This window comes from Ammospiza caudacuta, chromosome 24 (genome assembly GCF_027887145.1).
Source record: "Ammospiza caudacuta isolate bAmmCau1 chromosome 24, bAmmCau1.pri, whole genome shotgun sequence".
In the NCBI taxonomy this organism is placed as follows: domain Eukaryota; kingdom Metazoa; phylum Chordata; class Aves; order Passeriformes; family Passerellidae; genus Ammospiza; species Ammospiza caudacuta.
In genome coordinates, this window is record NC_080616.1 from 4,622,877 (window position 1) to 4,642,528 (window position 19,652).

The window sequence follows — 19,652 nt, forward strand, 5'->3', positions numbered from 1 at the left end:
AGGTGTACTCAGCTCTGCTGGGGCTGGTCTCTGTCCCGTGGGGGATGGCCGGGCGGGGACACTGCACCTCTGGGGGACAGCAGCAGCAGCAGAGACGAGTGGTTGGCACAGAGCCATTGCCAGCCAAGCTGCCAGGCAGCGCTGCCAGGCACCTCTAAGCTGGGCTGGTGGGCTCAGGGATGGCAATTACAGGGTAACAAGAGCTGCTCTTGGAAGGCAGAAAGATGTGAGTATTGTATTCACAGGCAACCCCAACGAGGGGAGAGAATGATAAGAAGTCTCTTGATATCAGAAGGCGAATTAATAATATAACAGTATAATAGTATAGTATAATAGTGTATTATAATATAAAATATAATAGTAGTATAATAGTATAACAATAATAATAGTATAATAATAATAAAGTATAGTATAATAATAAAATAATATATTATAGTATAATAATAAAATAATATATTATAACAATACTATAATAGTATTATAATAAATATATTAATAATACATAATAATAATTATATCTTATTAAATACTATATATTATATATTATTAAATGTAATAAATCAATATTCTATAATATATAATTAATATATTAATAATATAATATTAGCATTATATATTATTAAATATTATACATTATTGTTAGTAATATATTAATGATATAATTATAATAATAATATAATAATATAATATATTGCTATATAGTATATTATTATACTATATTATTCTATATTATATGACACGATATTACATTACATCTAAACTGAATTTGCCAAGCAGTCAACCCTGCACACAACTGCACTCATCTCGTGATTGTCACCCTCAGTCCTGACACACACATTCACACCTGGCCCTGACAGGCCAAGAGAACAAAACACCATCACTTTGGGTAATCAATCTCCATATTGCATTCTGCTTTTGCACAAACACAGGCACAGCAAATGAGATAAGAATATTCTTGGGAAGAATTGTGCCTCGCTTTTCTCTGCGAAGAGAAATGTGGGGCTCCATGTGAGAGCCTGTGATCAGCTGGAAATCGCGCTGGGGGATGGCTCCTCACTGGCTGCATCCCTGAATCCTTGTTGGAGCCTCTAAATAACCAGGGGGAGCTGCAGCTTTTCCTATCCAGGCACGCCACCTTTTGAGCAGCGAAATTACTGCCGGGGAGAGCCGAGGATGCTGCGGGAAGCCAGCATGGGGTGTGACAGCCGTGTCACCCCATGGGTGATGTGCTGGCAGAACATGATGGCAGAAACTGACCCTTTTATCCTGAATATATGATATGATATGATATGATATGATATGATATGATATGATATGAATAATATTATATATTATCTGTATTCTAATATATATTATATATTATATTATTTATATAATATATATTCTATTTTTATATGCTAATGTATATTATATATTATATTATATTATATTATATTATATTATATTATATTATATTATATTATATTATATTATATTATATTATATTATATTATATTCAGAAAATTATATACTAAAACTAGTATACTAAAACTAAAACTATACCAAAGAAAAAGAAAGGAGACATCAGAAGGCCAGAAAAGAATGAATAATGAAAACCCGTGACAGACTCAGACAGCCCAACACCGCTGGGCTGGGTTTGGTCATTAAGTTAAAACAATTCACGTGCTGGGTAAACAATTCTCTAAATCACATTCCAGAGGAGCAAAACATGGAGAAGCTGAAGCTTCCCAGCTTCCCAGGAGAAGAAATCCTGGTGAAGGGATTTTTCAGAAAATATGACAGAGTACACCACTGATGTACTCACTCTGGCACAGCCGGGGCACCGCGGACCACGAGAAGTTCTGGAGACAGGTGATGGTTGGGGACACCCCGGGGATGGGGGAGAAGCCGGTTCTGCACGAGTAGGACAGCGTGGTGCCAACAGGGAACTCCCGCCGGGGCTGGGAATCGGCGAACTCCACAGAGGGAGGGTGGCGACACTGCCCTGGGGAGAGCACAGAAACATCACTGCCCTGGGGACAGCAGGGACAGCACAGAGCCTTATCACTGCCCTGGGGACAGCACAGAAACATCACTGCCCTGGGGACAGCAGGGACAGCACAGAGCCTCAGCACTGCCCTGGGGACAGCACAGAAACATCACTGCCCTGGGGACAGCAGGGACAGCACAGAGCCTCAGCACTGCCCTGGGGATAGCAAGGATAGCACAGAACCTCAGGGGACAGCACAGAGCCTCAGCTCTACCCTGGGGACAGCAAGGACAGAGCCTCAGCACTGCTCTGGGGACAGCAGGGACAGCAGAGAGCCTTATCACTGCCCTGGGGACAGCAGGGACAGCACAGAGACTCAGCAAAGCCCCGTGGACAGCTGGGACACAGAGCAGGGACAGCACAGAGCCTCAGGACAGAGCAGGGGACAATACAGAGACTCAGCTCTGGGGACAGCAATGATAGCACAGAGACTCAGCACTGCCAGAGGGGGCCAGAGCAGGGGACACAGAGCAGGGACAGCACAGAGACTCAGGGGACAGCACAGAGCCCCAGCACTGCCCTGGGGTCAGACAGAGCAGGGGGGCAGCAAGGACAGAGCCTCAGCACTGTCCTGGGGACAGCAGGGACAGCACAGAGCCTCAGGACAGAGCAGGTGACACCACAGAGCCTCAGCATTGCCATGGGGACAGGAGGGGACAGCACAGAGACTCAGGGGACAGTGCAGACGCTCAGCACTGCCCTGGGGACAGCAGGGACAGCACAGAGACTCAGCTCTGGGGACAGTAGGGACAGCACAGAGACTCAGCACTGCCCTGGGGACAGAGCAGGGGACAGCACGGAGCCTCAGCACTGGGAGCTTTTCCTTGGTGGAAAACCCCGACAATAAGTGAGGGACAGCAGCACCACTGAGCCTGGCTGTGAGGTGAAGAGAAAGGGAAAACCAGTGGGGAAAATTCACCAAAGAATGTGAACTGAGTGAGAATCTTTATTCTTGTGTGCTTTGGTACCTTGTGGGTGTCCCCTGCAGGAAGGGACAGCCCTGCTATGCTCCTCAGGGTGATCCCAGAGGGAATTCACAGAATCACAAAATGACCAGATTGGAAATGACCTTTAAGATCATCAAGTCCAACCCAGCCCAAACCCCTCAACTCAACCCTGGCACCCAGTGCCACATCCAGGCTTTGTCAAACACCCCCAGGGATGGTGACTCCACCACCTCCCCGGGCAGCCATTCCAGAACTTTATCACCCTTTCTGTAAAAAACCTTTTCCTGATCTCCAACCTGAATTTCCCTTGGTGCAGCTTGAATCCTGCCAGCCAGCAGTGCTCCTGGTGATGCCCACCCTCCAAGTGCTTTTGGGGAAACGGGAGCAGCCGATTGCAGCTGGCAGAGGCCAGCAGAGGGTGTGAGCTCACCTGGCATGCAGGAGGGCACCCGTGGGTACCACCTGCCCGTGGGTGTGCAGCGTGCAGTGCTGGCAGTGCCCACGAAGCCGGGGTCACACTGCAGCGTGGCTGTGCTGCCAAAGGTGAAGTTCTCTGCAGAGCTCAGGTGCCCGTGGGCGATGGTAGGGATGGGACATTGAGCCTCTGTGGAGCACCAAAAAAAAAAAAAAAAAGGCTTTTTGTCACAGACATCTTTTATGAAAAATCCTTTCCTTAGGATTTTTTTCTCCTGAGAAGCTGAGAGGCCTCAGGAACAAAATGTAACCAATGGTTATCTGCTGCTGTGGGATGCAACAGGTGCATCTGGGATTGGCCCATGTTGGATGTTTGTAATTAATGTTCAATCACAGTGAGCTGGCTCGGACTCTGTCTGAGATACAAACCTTTGTTATCATTCTTTCTATTCTATTCTTAGCCAGCCTTCTGATGAAATCCTTTCTTCTATTCTTTTAGTACAGTTTTAATATAATATATATCATAAAATAATAAATCAAGCCTTGTGAAACACGGAGTCAGATCCTCGTCTCTTCCCTCATCCTCAGACCCCTGTGAACACGGTCACAGTTTTTAGGGGTGTTCTTGCATAATGGCACCACAGTGGCCAAATGTCATGGCAGCTCTGGCTGGGGGGAGAGGAGATGTGGCACTGCTGGGAACTCAGGAACAGAAGGGAAGGTGACACAAACTCTCTTCAGCAGGCTAATAGCAATAACTCTTCAGCTGCTGTGGAAACACCCCCCACATCCCTGCACTCATGGAGCAGCACCTAATTGAGGTGTTTATTTGTATACACTACATATACTATATTATATATAGTAGTATATATATATATAAATATATATATATATATATATATATATATACAATATATAAGTAGGTTATACTAATAACCTACTTATAGGTTCATTTATGTATATATATAAAAATATATATAATAAATATATTATAGATATTATATATTATATATAATATATCCTATATAAATATTAATATAATATAAAATGTCTATAATATATATTAATTATATAAAATAATATATATACACACTTTATATATTATCTCTTTATTAGAAACCCATTCCTTTCATACACTGTTCTGATACAGATGACCCTGATTGGTCATTTAATCAACACCCCTTCACCACTGGCTAATTAAGGAAATCCCCTTTGGTAAACACCTTATGAGAAAACAACTGTTCAAAACACCAGCTGCAAGATTGTTCTAGTTCTTTCTCTCAGCCTTCTCAAAACTCCCCAGAACAATTCCTGGGGAAGTTTATCTGCCCAAACTGTCAATATCCATAGAGACAAAGCTGTGTAATGACTGCAGTGACTGGGGCAGGGGTTTGGGGGTTAATAAACATCCTGAGCAGCCATCAGCAGGACCCCAAACCTGTAGGATTTCTTTTCTACATAATCAAAACCTTCCCTGGTCTTCCCTTAGAGCCCTTGCTCAGGCTCAGGTGCAGCAGCTCCCTCCAGCCTGACAAAAAAAAAAGAGGTTCTACAACAACTGCATGACCTCAGTCACACCTGCACATCCCTGATGTCCCAACAAAAAACTCCTCTTTCCATTCCTCCCATGAGAAATATTTGGGGGCTTATCACAAATAACAGAGAAAACAAAACTCCAACAGCTCTAACTGTGGTTTCTTCATGCCTGGCAGTGCTGGCAGGTCACCAAGACAGAGTTAAAAACTTGTCAGAACATCCTGGTCCTCATCCAGGTGCTGCAGCATTCCCCACCTGCACCGTGCCAGGGCAGTGCCACCCATGCTGCCTTTGGTGCCATCCCCGTGGAAAATATCTTGGAAAATATCTTGTTTGTGTCACCTCCACATTAATTATTGGCACCTCATTAGCAATGTTTGGCTTTGGGAAATGGGCTGAGAAGCATTAGGAAGTAAAAGCAATAAATATTAACAATAAAAGCAGAGTGCACAGGCAGTGCTGGTGCAGGGCTGTGCACTCTGGAGAAGTTTCTGGAAAGGTTTGGGTTTAACTGAACCCCCAACTTCCAGACAGAAACTGCTGCTTATTCCCCTTCCCAGGGACATTCAGCACTCAGCAGATTTGCACTTCTGCAGTTCTGAGGTCAGCCTGGGGGATGCCTGCCCATGGCCCAGCTGCCTTGGGCAGCTCTGGGGGCTGCCCCAGGGCTGAGGCACCACAGAATCAGTCAGAGAATCAGGGAAGGGACATTATGGAAGGGACATAAAATTCGGAATGCAAGAGACATCAAAGTTGGAATGGAAGGGACATTAAACCCCATCCTGGGCAGAGACACCTCCCACTATCCCAAGTTGCTCCAAACCCCATCCAACCTGTCCTTGGGCACTGCCAGGGATCCAGGGGCAGCCTCAGCTGTTCTGGGCACTTTGTGCCAGGGCCTGCCCACCCTCCCAGAGAACAATTCCTTCCTAACACCCAATCCAACCCTGCCCTTATTCACCCTAAACCCATTCCCCTTTCCCTGCCAGGCCATTCCTGGTGCAGAGCCCCTCTCCAGCTTTCATGGAGCCCCTTCAGGCACTGCAAGGCTCTTCCCAAAGCCCCTGTGGAAGGAAAGCAGAGCCCCAGAAGCCCAGACCCCAAGAAGGATGGGCAGGACACTCACCCTGAGTCCCCATGGGCTGCAGCAGCAGAACCAGCACTGCCAGGAGCTGCCCTGGCATGGTGAGGGGTGGGAGCTGCCCTGGCAAGGAGAGCTCCTCTGCCCTGAGTGCCTGCCAGGGAAGGGGAAGCAGCAGTGGGAAGTTGGGGACGGGCCAAAGACGCCACTGACACCACCCCCAGCCCTGGGATGTGCAAGGCAAGGGAGGCTGCTCTGGGTTCACAGCTCAGAGTGCTCTGCAGCAGCCTGGCCTCGTGTCTGGAGAAGGTTTGGGCAGGTAGGGTGGGGTGTCAGGCTGCTGTGGAAACACCCCTCAAATCCCTGCACTCATGGAACAGCACCTAACTGAGCTGTTTATTTGCATACACTTTAAATAAACCTATTTGTTATATACACTTTATATATTATCTGTAGTTCATACCTATTACAGAAATACTTCCCTTTACTAGAGATAGGAGTAGTACTTCATATGTACTTCATATGTATTAGAGATTATTAAAACCCAGACAGAGCTGTTTTTACAGTTTCAGGTTTATTTTTTTTTTTTAATCCCATCACAAGACATGTGGCCCACACAGTGCTTCCCCTTCACTGGATGGTGCAGAAAAAATAAATCAGAACCATTCATTTCCTTCTGTACACTGTTATTTGTCCTTGGGGCACACACTTCCATCCTGCTTGGGAAGAATACCCGGCATTTTTGCTTTGCTAGGACAGAGGCTTTGAGGTTTTCGTGGTGCTGAGAAAAGTAATTAGGCAGTGAAGGGGTTGTTCCCACTAATGAGTGCAGTGTGTGTGAACTGGGCAGCACTGGGATAGACTGGAGAGGTGAGTGGCTCTCACCACGTTCATGCCTCTTTCTACCACCAAAATTCACTTTCCACTCCGTTCCTTCCTAACTGTGCACTGCCAGTGTAGCAAACAGACCTAAATGCGAAGCTTTGAAAGGCATAAAGTGATCTACAAACTGAACCTGGTGAGCTCTACAAACTGACTCACAAGTCACTGACTCACAAGTCATTGGCTCCTCATGTGACCAAATCCATGGCCAATTGTTAGATTTTGTCCTGGCTACTTCAAAGTCATAGAAATCCTCAGTCAGCATCATGATCCAACACACAGAGGATGGTTCTTACAATGCCAGTGCCACCAGTCAGCCGTAGGTGGTGAGCCTTAGCTCCTTTTCAAGTTTCTGGATCTCCAGCGAGAGCTTTTGGACTTCCAGCCAGGTTTTCAGTTCTGACACAGGCATTCCACACTGAAAAGCTGCTTTGCTTTGAAGCACCCTCTCACACACCTCATTTTTCCTCTTAAAAAGAACCAAAACAAAGGCAGAGTGAGACTCCAGTGTGGGGTGACAAAGCAACCACCCTCACGAATCTGGACCAAAGCTACAAATGGGGCAAGAAACAGGAAAAACGGGGCAGCTGGTGGGACTTACACACGTGGGTGGTGGTGTCCAGGTGCCATCAGCTGAGCAGGTGGTTTTGGAAGGTGCCACTGAGCGCATATCACAGTAGAAGGTCACAGTTTCATTCACCTCATACCACATCTTGTTGAAGGTAATCACCACATCATCCTGCCTGGGGAGCCTGGGGCACTGAACTGAGGGGGAAACACACACAAAAAACCCAATAATGGGAGGAGATGGAGGAGAAAACTCTCCCTGTGACCCAGCAGAGCAGCCCCCGGGCCGTGCAGGGCAGGGCTGGCACTCACCTGGCTGGCAGGTGGGCACGGGCGGGTCCCAGGTGCCATCAGCCTGGCACTGGCTCTGGGCAGCACCACGCAGCCTGAAGCCTTCCTCGCAGGAGAAATTCAGGAGCAGCCCATAGGGAAAGGTGAACATCTGTGGGGTCATCCTTCCCCTCTCCACCACGGGCTTGGGGCACCGAACCGCTGTGGGACAGAGCAGAGCTGGCACCGGGCTCTGGGCACAGCAGAACCCGGGCAGGGCTGCTCCTCCCAACCCCTGATGGTGAGGAGAACCAGGGGCTGATGTTGGGAAGGATGAAAGTTTGACAAGGAAGTCTCACAGATATGTATGTTTAGCAGAAACAGTTTTGAATGTAGGATAGGAAGAAGGAATAGAGATGGAAGCAACTTTTGATATAGAAGGAAAGAATTGCTGAGCCAGTCTCACTGGAAAACTTAAGGAGGCAAAAACTATGTTGGTTAGAAGGGGTTTTTATGACTTGGTGCAAAGGATAAACCCACCCCAAACAAGAAGATTTTTTTACCAAGTAGAAAGAGAGCACAGGCAAACAAATCAGTAAATGTGGAAAGTAGAAAAAAGGTCTCAGAATTTTCTACTGCAAGAAAACTGAAAAACAACTTCCAGCTTAAACTGTAATGTACTGACTTTGAGTGATTGGAGAACTTGAATATGAATATGGTAATTACAGTATTTATGATGGGCTATAGATAAAAGTTAAGGTATAAATTGGTTCTTCTGTATGAAGATGCTCAGCAAAGAAAAGTATATAATGCATTGTAACCAAAAGAAAAGTATATAATGCATTGTAACCAAAACCAAGGGGTCTCCAGGCCTGCCTGCAGCTGGAGCTGACAGCTGTAGGCACAGCTCTGTCACCCACAACCCTGGACTGCTGTGACCTCTTGGATGAAATAAACTGCATTTTGGAGAGCTGCCTGGAGTCCCACATCCCTCATTTCAGTTTTTACAGTCTGTCACTTCCAGAGGGATCATCTCCCCATCCTGTGGAGGAAGCAGCATCTGCAGGCAGCCCTGCTCGCTTTAACCCCATTGTTCTGAGTGCTGGCACTGCCATGCCCTGATCCCACAGTGACCCCAAACTGTCAGTGTTCAGGAACACAGAATCACAGAATGATTGCATGCAGGTGCTTTTATTGAAGAGCTCTGGGTGTCAGGAGTGCACAGACCCAAATCTGACCCAACATGGTTTCAAGCTGAACATATTATATATTTATATATTTATATATTTATATATTTATATATTTATATATTTATATATTTATATATTTATATATTTATATATTTACATATTTATATATTTATATATAAATATATTTATATATTTGTATATTTATATATTTATATATTTTATATATTTAATATACTTAATACATTTATATACTTATATATTTTATATATCTATATGTTTACATATTTATATATTTATAATTCATATATTTCTATTTTATTTATAATTTTATATTTTATAATTTGTATTTATATTTTATATTATATGCATTTTTATAGTCTATCATTATATAACTTATATATTAATTATCACACTTACATTGTTCTATTGTATGCAATGATTTCATCCTAGCATGGATGGATTTTTCATGATCCCCCTCAAACCTCTACCAGTTTCTCATGATTCTTTAAACAATAATTATATCCAATCACATCTAACAATTCTATCATTTATCATATAGTGACTACACAGGCGCAGTTTCACATATTCTGGCAAATACAAGGCCTAACATATTCTAGCAAATACAAAGTCTTGTTTGTGTCTCCTCCACATTAATTATTTCCCAGAGCCTACCTTTAACATTTTCCCAGGGCCTACTAAGCCTAACTTTTTCTAACCTCCTAAATTTTCTATGATTTTAAAATCTTTTAATACGAAAACCACTCACCCCTGCACTCCGGGGCAGGTCCACTCCACGCCAGGCTCTTGCCATCGTCCGAGGTGCAGTAGAGGGACTCGTCCCCCACCAGGGACAGCCCCTCTGCACAGCTGTAGGTCACCTTGGAGCCATAAGAGAACTCCTTGCCACCCCTGCCAGAGTGCTGCCCAAAGGCAATCTGGGGAGGGGGCCCACAGACTGTGGAAAAAAGGGAATTGAGAAAGAAAGACACGTGCGGCGCAGTTAGCACCTTCAGGTGAGAGCCAAAAGCATTTCTGTGAAATCAGCACAAAGTTCATTTTGTGGTTGGTGTGAGGCAAATTCACAGGGAGCTGCTGCCTGGATTCTGGCCTCTTACAGCCCAGAAATATCAGGATATTCCCAGTGGTGGCCTCCCCACTCCTGAAATGTTCAAGAAACACGTGGATGTGGCACTGGGGGATTCACTCAAAGCCTGGACCTGATGATGTTGGAGGTATTTTCCAACCTTAATGATTCTAATTCCAGCTCTGGGGAGGGGACACCTGGCTCAGGTGGTGTCCCCAGGAGCAGGAGCTGGAGGCAGATCACCCACTGGTGGCAGGAGATCACCCACTGGGGGCAGGAGATCTCTTGTCCCCTGCTTGTCACACTTACCTTTGTCACAGAAGGGCACCTCGGGCTCCCAGCTCTGATCAGCCCCACAGGTGATGGACTCAGAGCCCCTGAGGACAAAGCCCTCCTCACAGGCCAGCCTCACCTGGGTCCCCACTGAGTAGTCACTTCTGCCTTTATAAACCTCCTTTCCATGAGGGATGTCTGGCTTTGGGCAATGTGGTTCTGGAAATAATGGGAAAGAAAGGATGTTGTGTGTTTCCAAAAAGAGCTCCAGTCATGTTTTCTATGGAGAAGAGCTACCAACAAATCTGAACCATGGCAGAAAAGTGACCATCCCCCAGGTGCAGGTCTCAGGCTGCCTCTATAACCCTGAAGGGTCAGTACAGAGAATTCTCCATGCTCTAATCTGCCTGCCCTGGGAGGTGGAGCAAGTTTTTCCCTTCTGGCAAGATTTTCTTGAGTTTTTGGGGTTACAGCTGCTGTGTCAGTTATTTACTCATTTTCTCCTGACAGGGGAAATGCCTTGGGAACATCTTCTGCTCCCCACCCTCATGTCAGCAAAGCAGCCCCAAACACAAACCACATCCCCTTGCAGCTGGGTAAATGTCTCCCTGGGTTCCTCAGGAACCTCCCAAGCCCCTAGAAGCTTCCAACCCACCACTCTTCCACCCTCCAGACACCAGCTCAGCCCTGCCAAAACCCTGCCCTTTTTCCACGTAGCCATCTGGACCTTTTGCTGCCTGTATATTCTACATTAACCCAGGAGAAGTAGACCTGGGGCCACCTGGAGTGGGGGAAAACTCTCCATGGCTTCTGCCATGCTCATCTCACCACTCTGTCCCACCTGGAATGCACTCTGGCACTGCTGGATCCCATTCACCATTGCTGCCACAGAGGAGGGTGATGCTGCTGCCACGGCCTTTGAAAGCAAATCCGTCACTGCATGCCACCTCCAGCCTGTCCCCGCTCTCATAAACCTCTTTCACTTGCCATGGGTGCAAGGGCCTTCCATTTGGGGTGTGTGGATCTGGGCAAGGAATTCCTGGGAAATGCCAAACATCAGCGAGGGTGAAACCACGGCAAAGCCAAGTGGGTGACAGGAAATTTGTTGTGAAGACAAGGATGGATGGAAAGACACCTCATGACATTAAATCTGCCCCAAAAGCATCCCTGGGCTTTCCTGGGGTGTGGAATGTTGGTGGTGCACCCTCAAGAGCACAATGGGTGTTTTCCAGAGGTTCGAGGAGCTGGCAAATAAAGCAAAACCAACTCTGGAACTGGGGAATAAATCAAAGGAATTCCAGAGTCAGCAAAGACCACTCTGGGCCCTGGTGCATCCCCCTGTCCCCCAGGCTGTCCCCACCCCATGTGCAGCTCCTTCACACACTCTGGCAGTCACAAAAGCCCCAGGCACTCACTTTCACATGGAGGTGGGGCTTCACTCCACACAAAGTCCTGCAGGCAGCTGATGTTCCAGGTGGTTTGCCCTGGACTGAACTGGTGGCCCTGCTCGCACTCGTAGGTGACCATGGTGTCCACAGGGAACAGGTTGCCAGCCAGCCTGGCTTTCACAGCATTCCTCACATCTGGGGGGTCATCACAGCTGCCTGGGGGTGAGACAGCAGTTTAGGGACAGTGCTGCATCACAGGGCCTGGCATGGAGGGAATTTGGGTGAAAACCACAGAGGAGAGACCACCACCAGCGGGTACTGGGGAGAGGGGTATGTGAGGGAAAAAACGTGTGATAAGAGAGGGGAAGAACAAACCATGTGATATAAACCATTCAGTGCAATGTAAAGACAACTCAGTGCAAATCTCCAATCACCCAGTGCAAAGCAACAACTAAATAAACTATTTAGTGCAGTACAGCACTGTCCCTGCAGACTCACTGCGCTGGCAGAGGGGCATGGGGGGCTCCCAGAGGCCGTTGTCCCTGCAGGTGGAGGTGTCGCTGCCACTCAGGCTGTAGTGCAGGTCACAGTCGAACACCACTGTGTCCCCAAAGCTGTAGTCAGGCTGGGACACACTCAGCAGCTTCCCATTCTTCACTCTTGGCTGCTTGCAGGTCACCACTGTGCCAGGGGAAGCACACAGGGAAGCAGTAGTTAGGCTCCAGATGGGAGATGTGAGGGTTATGATATTGTCCCAGATTGCAAGGCAAGGTGTATTCTATTTGCCATCTGTTAGAGGTGTGGCAGTTATCTTCTGTTAATTAGGCAGTTTATCTCTTCCACAATCACTCCTCCCTCCAGAGAGCCATCTGCTGTTAACAGGCTACTGGATGTCACTGCAGGGCTGATAAGAACTGCAGCATCCCACTGGGAAGTGTGAGCCCAGAGGGAGGAGCCAAGCATTCCTACCCGGATATAATCTGGAGATTCTGGAACACCAGCACAGCTTCTGCACTGAATTGCCCAGAGGAACAGCAGCTGCCTCTTCTTCCACTGCATCTTCAGAGGCAGAGACTGCACCTTTCTCCAGGATCCCTGCTCCAGCAGAACCAGCCCTGACACTGCAGGAGGGCTGAGCCACAATTCCAATGGGACTGCTGCCAGCACCCTGACCCACAGGGTGTCAGGCTGGGTTCTGACTCTGGCAGTGTTGTTTTAGTGTACTGCATTGTTTATTTTATCTTTTTATTTTCTTCCTTATGAAAGAACTGTTATTCCTACTCCCAAATTTTTGCCTGAGAGCCCCTTAATTTCAAATTTATAGCAATTCAGAGGGAGGGGGTTTACATTTTCCATTTCAGGGGAGGCTCCTGCCTTCCTTAGCAGACACCTGGCTTTCCAAACCGAGACAGATATATGGAATATGAGGGTTTTGAAAAAGCCCCCATCACCTTTTTCAGAAGGGCTGAAAACAGCAGCAGGGTGATGTGGTGGTTTTGTACGTCTTGCCCCATGTTACAGCAGAGGTTTTTAAGGCAAGGCATAATGAACACCCAGGGGAGCAGGTTTGGGAATTTCTTTGCAGCTGTTCTGGTTCACAGCAGGTGAGAGGGATCCACTGCCCTGTGAGCACAGTGAAATCCCACTCCCACCTCCCTGCTGACACCGTGACCATGAGGGGAGACCCCAATTCCTGTCACAGCTGCCACACTCAGAGAGTCCCATCTGCAGGAGGTGATTCCATTCCAGCAGGATGGAGGGGAGAGGAGTTTCCAAGGGAGGAAACAGCAGAGCAGGAGCAGGCAGCAGTGCAGGGGCTGGTGCTGGGATGTGGGAGCATCTCACCTTTGCATTCTGGAGCTGGGCTGCTCCACACACCATTCAGGTTGTCCTTGCTTGTGCAGAAAATGGAGGCCTCTCCCACCAAGGAGAAAGGTCTCTCTCCCCTCCTGGGCCTGTGGCACTGGTAGGTGACAGAGTCCCCATACTGAAAATGGTCCTTGTCCATCCCACTGTGCTGCCCATTCTCTATTTCTGGAGGGGGTGCACAGGGAATTGCTGTGGAAGGAGGGGAAGATCATCATGGGAATGAGAAGAAGAGGCAAAAAAGAGAATTGAATAAATTTTAAACCAAGGATCTGGCCAGAAAAAGGTGGGAACAGGAGGTAGCAGAAGGGTCAGAAATCAAAGGCAGGTCTTGAGGAGTTGCACCAGCCCTGAACTCTGGCTGGGCACTGAGGGGGTTTGGGATATCCTGGACTCAAATGCAGTTGCATCACTCCCAGAGAGTGAATGAACATTTCTGCAGGAAGGGAAACACAGATTAAAAATGTATTTCTAGGCTCCACCATGCCAAAATCCTGAGCAGATGCCACTGAGATACCAACATCCTCAGCAGAGCAACACAACAGCCTCCTTATCCAGCCGCAGCCACATCCCCGATAATTAAAGAATAGATAATTAAGGAACTCTGCTTACCCTGACAAGTGGGAATATCTCTGTCCCAGGTAAGAACCTCATTTCTGATCACACATTCAATCTCAGAGTCTCCAATCAGTCTGTACCTGTGTGAGACAGGGGAGAGGGAATTATCCCACAGACTCAGTCCTGATGTGTTACCCACATCACCACCAGCAACATTTGGGCTCCTTTGTCAGAATTCCAGAGATCAGAAATTGGTCAGAAAGTGTCACTTCCTCAAGGACACGCTGGCTTCTGACAAAAACATTTTTTTAATTTAAAAAATGACCCGTTTCTAAGGAAATGCATAATCTTTATCAACTACTTACAGCTCTGAGCTCAGTATTCACCTCTTTCCTTCAAAAGGACCCTGAAACATTGGGAATGGTTTGAAAAGAGGCAGGAGGGTGAGCCTGAGTTTGGGAAGAACTGCCTCAAAGAAGGAGATTGAGACACTCACAGTCAGTCTTAAAGCTTAAAAGGTATTTCAGTCAGGGTCTGCAATTACCTACATGGGGGAGGCTCTGACTGCAAAGGGGGGAAAAATCTTTGGAAAACTGGCTGGAGAGGGAGAAGCCCTGTGGCCCAGGTGCTCGTGGCTTACCCAGCGTTGCAGGTGAATGTCACTTTGGAACCAAAGGTGAACGCTTCAGGCACGACCAGTCTGCCATTGGCCAGCTCCCCGGGGTAGCTGCACGCCCTGGCTGGGGACAACAGGGCTCCAGTCAGCTCCCAGCTCAGTTTCTTGGCAGGAAAGCCAAAGAGTTGCCCAGTTCTGAGCCAGGGGATGGAGCAGAGACCTCGAGATGTCCTCTCCAACCTAAGGTTATTCTGTGATTGCCAGTGCTGGCCAGATCTGCCTCATGAGCTGCTGCCTCTGGGGTTTGCAGAGACCCATGGCACCATCTCTGCCCAGCTAAAGGACCCTCCCTCTGCAGCTCCAATGCTTTTTTAGACACAGGGGCTCAAAATGCTTGAGCAGAAGGACATCCTTTGAGTTAGCAGTAAAGCACAGCCAGCACCAGAGGTGATTTCAGCTCCTGCCATCACTGTCAGCAACCAGAGGAACAAACCCAGTGCTTCCCTTCAGGTCACTCATTGCCACCATCCCCAGGGCTCACTTGGGGTTCTGCTCCAACAGAAAAAATCAAAACCAAAAGCTACAGAATCCCAGAATGGTTGGGGTTGGGAGGGACCCTAGAGATGATCTTGTACCAACCCAAGTGTCACTGTCATATTTTCTGGAAAATCCTCTTTGCCCAGAATTCTTCTCCTGGGAAGCTGAGAAGCCTCAGAGAAAAAGGAAAACAATAATGATCTGATTTGCTTCTCCTGTGTTTTGCTGCTTTGGAATATGGTTTGGACATTGTTTACCGACAGGTGCTTGTTTCATTGGCTGCATGTGAATTGTTTTTTGCTTATTGGCCAATTATGGTCAAGCTGTGTTAGACTCTGAAGGGAGAGTCACAGATTTTCATTATCATTCTTTCCAGACTTCTGTCTGTGTCTTTTCTCTATTTTTAGTATTCTTTTATCTCAGAATCTCTGCTGGTCAGGGTGACTCTGAGATACGTAAAAGCCTCTTTTCCCAGCCTGGCAGTCTAAGGAGGAGTCAGAATTCTTCTGTCCTCGTTCCAAAAGTTGTTTATTGTTTCTTATCTATAAAATTCTTTCTCTGACCCGTTGAGATCTGTCTGGCAGGTTGGGTTGAGGCACACTGCCCACCTCAGAGGTGGTGTTGTCTTTTTATACTAAAAATTACGTGTACAATATTTACAGTAGCTTCCCAATACCTATCACCTATGTTAGACAGTGAGCTTCTACTCTAAACCAATCTAAAAATGCTACCATCACAGCAGAAGATGGAGGCCAAGAACAAGAAGGATAAAGGCTGGACACACCCAGATTCCTCCATCTTGACCCCTGAACTCCCATTCTAAAAACCCCAAAAAATCTATTTTTCACCCTGTGACAAACTAACTATTATTCTACTTAAACTTTCGTGGCTTGTAATTCTTCATATAAAGGTTGGTAATTGTTTTTTCCAAGGGCTAAATCAAAGGCACAGGGGTCTTGGGCTCTGTGCCAGGGTCCCTGAGCCCCTTGGGCAGGAGCTCGAGCCCTCCAGGGCAGCCAGAGGAATTTTGTGGGTTCTGACACTTTTAGTACAGTTTTAGTATAGTATTCTTCAATACCATATAATATCATAAAATAATAAATCAGCCTTCTGAGAACACGGGGTCAGATTCATTCCTTCCTCCTCCATCTGGGGACCCCAAAACCACCACACCCAAGGGCAGGGACCCCCCCAGACACACTCACGTATGCAGATGTCACTGGATCCACGCCACACCCCGTTCACTCCGCAGGTGAGGACGTTTGAAACGCGAGTGTTTCTCACATAGCCTGGCCTGCAGACAAACTCAACCTTGTAGCCATAGTGGAAGTGCTCGATGCCCTCCAGCCGCCGCTTGGGCTCTGCTGATGGAGATCGTGCTGGAGGGGGACAGCGACCTGGGGACACAGAGCCCTGTCACCATATGGCACCTTCAGGAAAATCCACTTTGCCCAGGATTTTCTCCTGGGAAGCTCAGAAGCCTCAGAGAAAAATGAAAACAATAATTATCTAAATGCTGCTCCTGTGTTTTGCTGCTTTGGAATGTGGCTTGGACATTGTTTACCAACAGGTGTGTGAAAAGTGCGTATTTTATTATTGGCTTTTTGTAAATATTTAAGTGAATATTATTTGTGAAATGTTAGAAAGTTATGCTGTATTAATTTTTTAAAGTAGTGTGTTAAATATAGTTTTAGGTTATAACATAATGTTAAAATAGAAATCATGTACGTGAGATGTTTTTTTAAAAAAAGAATGAGGTACTTGCACCAGATAGCAGCCACGGGAACTTAAATCTTTCAGAAAAAGGGAATTTATTGCCCCATTTTCAGGAGTAATGAACTTCTTCCTGTCTCCTCAGCCCTGAAGATGCCATTAGGATTCAGAGGAAGTTGACACTGAGCAGACAGAATCCTGTGTTTGAATGGAATTTATGCATCATGCATGAGGTGTATGAATATGCAACAGGTTATTGTTTTTAAGGGTTAATCCTCTGTTAATGTGGGTCCTTTTTGGGCTTATTTTGCCCAGAAAAAGGTTTCTGGACTGTCCATAATTCTTTGTTTTTATTGTCTCATATTGTCCTAATCCAAATTGTCCAAATTTTTATTACTTTAATTATATTGCTATTTTTCTAACCATTTTATTACTATTAAACTTTTAAAATTTTAAAAACAAGTGATTGGCGTTTTTCACAAGGTGAATGTTCGATTGGTTCCATGTGAATTGTTTTTAATTAATGACCAATCACAGCCAGCTGTGTCAGATTCTCAGGAGTGTCATGAGCTTTCATTATCATTCTTGTGAAGCCTTCTGATGTATCCTTTCTCTTTCTTTAGTATAGATAGAATAGAATAGAATAGAATAGAATAGAATAGAATAGAATAGAATAGAATAGAATAGAATAGAATAGAATAGAATTAGAATAGAATAGAATAGATTCAAAGGCTGGACACAAAGCCCAGATGAAGCATTTCTTCTCCCAACTTAGCTGAAATTATTGCACTTTTTCAGCTGCAGTAGTTTTGTACCTGCTTCCCACAGAAAGAGAAAAAAAAGGCAAAGGAAGAACTGATCACAAAGATTTACAGAGCCCTTGAAGTGCACAGGCAATGAGGAAAAGAGAAGGATTCAAGTCTTGTAAAGCCCAGGAGAAGGTTTTCCTCCAAGGGTCTCATTCCATCCTGGTGGACTCGTTCACTTACTGTGGACAGTGACAATGAGAGCAGCAGTGAGGAGGGACCCAAGCACAGCGGCACAGCTCCTCTGCCTCCCCAGCTCCAAAGCTGGCATGGTTATTCCTGCCTGCAGGTCCCACAGATGTCACCACATTCCCCTCCTGGGACAGTACCTGTGAAGAGAGCAGAGGGGTATTTGGGGGTGTTTATACCCAGCTACATGCACAGGTCTGATTTCTGCACCCCTCAGCAGCTCTTACAGTCACAGGAGAGGAGCAGAAGGAACAGGAGCTGAATTTATTTTCTGGAAATTTAGGAGTAAAACACTTTATATTTGTAGTAATAAATCTCTTTGGAAGTAAATAAATTCTTAGCCAGGAGAAATCCTGCTGGGGTCACCAGAAGAGATCCCTAACAATGAATCACCCTCAGGGAGAGAGAGAAGTATCCAAGCAAAACGTTCCATCAGTCTGTGCAAATATTCCCTGAGTAAAGGGAATATTTCATGCTGCAAGGGTCACAGGTCAATCAAACCAAACTGCATTACAAAGTGGAATTTAAGTGCAATTTGCACTCACCTGGCACCCCTCCTAGGGAGCTGGAAGAGCCCTCTCTGTGTTATCCAGGGTCACTCATGAGCCTGAGCCCTCCCAAAGTTCCAGAATCTCCCAGTGCCTGCCTCCCTCCTGGGAATGAGGGTCCCACTCACTGTTCCCTGCCTTAAACCCAACACCACCCATGCCTGCTTCACTCCTCTGCTTTTCTTTCAGCCCTTATCACACCTTTTGGTTTAATCTGATTTAATTTCCTGACCTGGGTGCTCCCTGCCTTAAACCCAACACCTCCATACCTGCTTCACTCCTCTGCTTTTCTTTCAGCCCTTGTCACACCTCCTGGTTTAATCTGATTTAATTTCGTGAACGGGGTGCTCCCTGCCTTAAACCCAACATTTCCCTGCTTCACTCCTCTGCCCTTCTTCCAGCCCTTGGCACCCCTTTTGGTTTAATCTGATTTAATTTCCTGGCCTGGGTGCCTGCTGGAGCTGCTCAGGAGCTCCCAGGAGCAGTCCTTAGATTTGTCTTACCTGGGGCAGTGGAGGCAGGAGATGGAGAGCCCTGGCGTGTTCAGCACTCACAGGATGGAACAGGGACTGCTCTCCTCCAGGTCTCCCCAGGCAAAGGAGGGGTTTTATAGTGCCCACACGCTCAGATCTGGCCCCACAGAGAGAAACTTCAATTCTGCAGAAATCAGAGCTGGCCCGCTGACCCATAAATCATTAACTCCTGCCGAGCAAGAAGGAAAGAGTTTATTCCACCCCCACAGCAAAACCCTACAAAAAACTGAAAGCAACCCAAGCAGATGTTGAAATTGTTTGGTTTTTATGTGTGGAGGTGCCAAGTCTTTGAAATAATCCTTGCTGAGCTGCTCCACTGGGACCTCGGGTGCACTGAGGGGTGTCAGGGGAGCTGCTTCACCCCAGGGCAAGGCCACCCTGAGTTCATCCCCTCCACTCAGGTTTTGTGTTGCTGGAATGGCTCCTGAGGTATTAAAAAGTCTTTTTTCCCAGCCCCAAGACTGAAGAAGTCGAGATTCCTCTGCTTTGGTTTTCAAGGTTGTTTATTTTCTTTTATCTATTCCATTCTGAGATCTGTCTGGCAGGCTGGTTCATGGCACACTAACCATCCTTGGGGTGGTGTTGGCTTTTTATACTAAAAACTACATGTACTTTATTTATTTAC

At 46.5% G+C, this 19,652-nt stretch overlaps 1 protein-coding gene across 1 annotated transcript; it reads right to left on the reverse strand.

Moving 5' to 3' along the window:
* Nucleotides 1–6,580: 6,580 nt before the first annotated feature.
* On the reverse strand, nt 6,581–19,172 carry LOC131567700 (complement component receptor 1-like protein). The gene is made up of 14 exons (XM_058819413.1): nt 18,998–19,172; nt 17,941–18,086; nt 16,444–16,635; nt 14,726–14,825; nt 14,140–14,225; nt 13,507–13,719; nt 12,160–12,342; nt 11,689–11,877; nt 11,115–11,312; nt 10,310–10,492; nt 9,683–9,871; nt 7,769–7,948; nt 7,491–7,654; nt 6,581–7,358 (listed from the first exon to the last, which is right to left on the reverse strand). The coding sequence occupies exons 2-14, from the start codon at nt 18,026–18,028 to the stop codon at nt 7,203–7,205; spliced, it is 2,121 nt and encodes a 706-aa protein (XP_058675396.1). The 5' UTR covers nt 18,029–18,086; nt 18,998–19,172; the 3' UTR covers nt 6,581–7,202.
* Nucleotides 19,173–19,652: the final 480 nt, after the last annotated feature.

Coding starts and splice junctions, on each gene's coding strand:
- LOC131567700 (XM_058819413.1), bottom strand. CDS start 18,028: ATGCCAGCTTTGGAGCTGGGGAGGCAGAGGAGCTGTGCCGCTGTGCTT. Junction 11,313..11,688: donor AGCCCCACCTCCATGTGAAA/GTGAGTGCCTGG, acceptor GGCATTTCCCAG/GAATTCCTTGCCCAGATCCA. Junction 7,949..9,682: donor ACCTGCCCCGGAGTGCAGGG/GTGAGTGGTTTT, acceptor TCTGTCCCACAG/CGGTTCGGTGCCCCAAGCCC.